The sequence below is a fragment of the Drosophila mauritiana genome, chromosome 2L (assembly GCF_004382145.1).
Source record: "Drosophila mauritiana strain mau12 chromosome 2L, ASM438214v1, whole genome shotgun sequence".
NCBI lineage: Eukaryota > Metazoa > Arthropoda > Insecta > Diptera > Drosophilidae > Drosophila > Drosophila mauritiana.
Window position 1 is genome coordinate 20,819,188 of NC_046667.1, and position 4,409 is coordinate 20,823,596.

A 4,409-nucleotide genomic window follows, 5' to 3' on the forward strand; every position below is an offset into this window, starting at 1 on the left:
ATTTTTAAATGTGCGCAAACGAAAATAAACGTTGTATAGGTTTTAAGGGTGTGCACACGATAAAAACTAATAATAATGGTTGTGCAAACAATTATATTGGTAATATTTAGTTGTAAGAGATGGTCAAACGCATTATTCTCTGAGTAGACCGAGATTTACTTGAGCATTTTTTCAAAATTCTAAATGGTGGGCAAACGATGTTATTGCGAAAAAAAAAATTTGAAAAACGTCAACTTTTTGATTTTTGAATTTTTAAAAATTTAGATCTCAAAAACTGGATGTGGGCAAAAAAAATAATTGGTGGGAAAACAATTCCAGATTTCAAATTTAATAAATTCGATTTTTCCCCAGCTTCCTTGAGCTTAAAAGCTAATCGGTTGAGACTAAATATTCAGATTGTAGAGACATAGACGCAGCTCAAGTTTGTTGACCCATGTTGCCACACCCACTCTAACATCTACAAACCGAGCAAACCTGTCACGCCAGTGCTTTTGAAAAATGTTTTTATCTTTTTTCATTTTTCTGCTGGACTTGTAAATTTAATAAGCAAATCTTTTTGCCATGACCACTCCAACGCCCACAAACAGTCTTTTTTTCTTATTATATTCTGATATATTGGTACCTGATAGTCGGGGAACTCCACCATAGCATTGTCTGTAGTTCTAGTGCACGCGAAATTAAACATCACAGAAACACTAAAAATCATACACGTCATCATTAACTATTATCTAGGTGCCGGCCTGCTCTGCACATTTTTAATCATTACTGTCAGAACTGCTTAAGAATGTAAGAAAGGCTTTCATATTATTCCTAAGGCAGAACTTATTTGGTGCATTTGATGACATCTTTTTTTCGCTAAAAAAAGTATTTGACACTGAGAAAACTACTGCATGAACAAATCGCTCTCTATTTATGAAACTATAAAATATTTAAATCACTGAGTAGAGGGGAAAATATTATAGTAAACACATAACGTGTTTGCTTTTAGGTAACGACTTGAAAAAGCGTCACCAAGGCAAGTTTCTTCATCTCCTGGCTACATTTCGCGGGGTACGACCGATACCATACATGTCAAAGGTATGATAATGTAGCCTCGGATAATCACCATCGTCTAGCAATATTTGTGACGTATCAACTAACTTCGTTTTAGGTGGGCAAAGGCTATTCCTGTGCCACCTGTTGGTCAGAATGGGTTCTACGTTTCGAACCACCTAACATTAGTATAAAACACACAGTTTGAATCTGAACTGTTTAAGGAGCTGGCTCGACCTAGGGGCACACAACTGCGTATCATTTACAATAAAATGGAATGGCTTAAAGATGACACAGATCATTTACCTGAACACTGGTTAGCCAGATCTTCGGACGTGCGTTGTATATCGAATCTGGACTGCGATATATTCCATGTATATTCAATATCCATCTCTAACACAAAAACTCAATTCACATACTTTTTCATCTGTCGGGTGCAAGCATCACAGATCTTTGTAAATCTTTTGTAAGTCAGTAATAATATGTAAAAACAAGAGAGAATATGTTTATGATTATGTTATATAGCGTTTATGTTATAAATGCAATAGATTCTAACAAAAGCCAGAGAGAGTGCTAAGTCGGTATGGTATACCGATAGAAATTAGCAAGACAAACAATAAGACGAAGGAATACCAAAACATTTTGCAAAAGTGTGGCTGTTGCAGTTTTCGGCGGTTTGTGGGCGTTTGCAACATGGGTCAACAAACCTGCGCTGCGTCTATGTCTCTGGAAGCTACATGCCTAATTTCAATATTTTAGCTTTTATAGTTCCTAAGATCGAGACGTTCGGACAGACAGACAGACGGACGGACAAGGCCAGATCGACTAGGCTATTGATCCTGATCAAGAATATATATACATATATAGTCGGAAACGCTTCCTTATGCCTGTTACATACTTTTCAACGAATCTAGTAAACTCTTTTACTCTACGAGTAATGGGTATAATAATCCGTTTGAAATATTATATTATGAGACAGCTGTATACGAACTTTTTTATTGTAGCAAATAGAAACGTCCAATGGCAAATGTTGATATCAAAGGTGCGCATAGATAAAAACTAGTCAACAATAATCAAAGAAAATGATTTTGGCCATTTTTTCTTTATCGAAAATTGACTTATTGATGAAGCAAAAGCACAGCGTATTCAACAATTGTGAGTTTGTATAAGTTTAATACCAGTATTCATAAAATATCAAAATTTTTTTTCTTTCCCACTTTTAGAATGATTATTTTCTGCGTCTGATCAATTCGGAGTGCAATGAAGAATTTAAAAAAATAGCAATAGAGAATGCTAAGGCTAAGACTATCAGATACCTGTAACTCAGCTAGTGGAAATGTGACCGCGAAATTTCTGTATAGATATTGGGGAATATGCCAGAAAAAATTTAACAATTAATCAAAACTGTCAAGGGGTGTGGTCAAAGTGTTTTTGGTATACCGACAGAAATAGTCAAGACGAACAATAAAACGAAGAAAACTCTAAATTTAGTAAAGACATTTATTTTCTCTGGCTGATTTTTCGACTTAAAGCAAATACCACGCAGGATTTGTAGGTTTTACATGTTTATTTGTGCAGATATCACGTTTTAACTGTTAGCTTGCGCCGTAGTACGATACTCCTCTTGGAGTTCTGTATTATATAATAAATTATTTGTAATGTGTTTTCTTTTTTACAGTCGACGATTTTTGTTCCGCCACCAGAAGGCTTCAACAATCATGGATGCCACACAGCTAACGGAACTAATGGGCAGCCATGATTTTATGCAATTACAACATCAATTGCATCACAATAACAACAATTACAACACAGACGGACACAATGGACTGTCTTCAGAATCGGCGGAGGGAAGTTCTCGACCCGTCCGTCGTGCCACCAGACGAACTTCACAGGTAGATCGTAAGAAGGCCAAGCGAATGGACCTATATAATGTCTTCCATTTTTGCTGCTTCCAGCTAAGCAATAATACTTATGACCTGGAGATGACAGACTCCAGTTCGCAAAGCGATGACACGAGCGGCGGAGGCGGCAGCAGCAACGGGGGTGGCAGCACCACCAACACTGGACATCCGTCCGGCTGCTCTCTGGGCGGTGATGGGCCATCAGGCCGCGGACGGGTACACCATGCTAGCTCAGGAGCCTGTCCATCTACCATTGCACCGAACGGTACCAGCTCAAACTCTTCCAATGCAAACGCCAGTAGGCGGCGGAAAGGCGCCCTGAACGCTAAGGAGCGGAATATGCGTCGTCTGGAGTCAAATGAACGCGAGCGAATGCGGATGCACAGCCTAAACGATGCGTTTCAATCGCTTCGAGAGGTCATACCGCACGTGGAGATGGAGCGACGCCTGTCCAAGATTGAAACACTCACACTGGCCAAAAACTATATCATAAATCTGACGCACATAATACTCTCCAAGCGCAACGAGGAGGCGGCGGCCTTGGAGCTGAACTCGGGGGCCGTTGGTGGGGTCCTGCTCTCAAATCTTACCTCCGAAAGTGGGGGACCAGTAGCGAGTGGAATTGCTTTAAATTCTAATGCCGCGACGCTATGCTTTGAGGATACCCTGGCCAGCGGAGGACCCTTTGACTGCGCCCTCTTGGCAGCTACCGACGGCAGCCTGCTGAACGCTACCACAGTGACCGCCAGCCCCGCGATGCAGAGCATCCAATCACAAGCCATACACTTGCAGACACCGATGGAGCAGCAGCAGCAGCAAGCCAGCCATCTTCCGCATCTTCATGGCCATGGCCATCTGGGGGCCAGCATGAGCATTCAATCGCAGCAGCAGCCTAGGCTTATAATAAATGGTGGTAATACATCGGTGGGCCTGGGAGTTGGAATCGGGGTTGGTGTCGGAGTGGTCAACAATGCGACGAGCTTTGCTGATATCAATGATAATTTCGACGAGCCCTTCCGAGAGTTTCTGTAAGCCATCCATAACGCGGTGGTTCCGGGATCGTAAGAAACGGGATTGGAAAGTGGTTGCGCACATGTTTAGCGCTCAAAAACGATATTTATGAACCCCAGCGCGGTGGATTCACCGGCTTGAGTGTTCGAAACCTTGTGAGTTATTATGCTTTCATACAATTGTGTCATTTATGGAACATTTTTGCAATAAACCTAACCAGCAAATATTTAATTTACAATAAGAAATTTTAATTTTCGATCTGATACTTCATTTCTTCAGGCACACATTTAATTCTATACATCTTTAGAGAGTTTTACAATTTTAGTCAAATGATTGTAAAGTTGTAAAAGAAGGCATGACTCTCGTTTCGGTAAAAAGACAAAACATGACAGAAATAAAGAATAAGCTTTACTTTTCAAAATGATTTTTTTTTAATTTCCGAGCGCTTTGATTGTTGCAAAGGAC

At 40.3% G+C, this 4,409-nt stretch overlaps 1 protein-coding gene across 1 annotated transcript; it reads left to right on the plus strand.

Annotated features, from left to right (window-relative positions):
- The first annotated feature begins 1,408 nt into the window (after nt 1–1,408).
- On the plus strand, nt 1,409–3,999 carry LOC117137012 (protein dimmed). The gene is made up of 3 exons (XM_033298206.1): nt 1,409–1,498; nt 2,711–2,924; nt 2,988–3,999. The coding sequence occupies exons 2-3, from the start codon at nt 2,751–2,753 to the stop codon at nt 3,963–3,965; spliced, it is 1,152 nt and encodes a 383-aa protein (XP_033154097.1). The 5' UTR covers nt 1,409–1,498; nt 2,711–2,750; the 3' UTR covers nt 3,966–3,999.
- The last annotated feature ends 410 nt before the right edge of the window (nt 4,000–4,409 follow it).

Excerpts from the sequence above, each read along its gene's own strand:
- LOC117137012 (XM_033298206.1), top strand. The coding sequence starts at position 2,751 with ATGGATGCCACACAGCTAACGGAACTAATGGGCAGCCATGATTTTATG. Across the intron at positions 2,925-2,987 it reads CCACCAGACGAACTTCACAG|CTAAGCAATAATACTTATGA; the intron begins GTAGATCGTAAG and ends TGCTGCTTCCAG.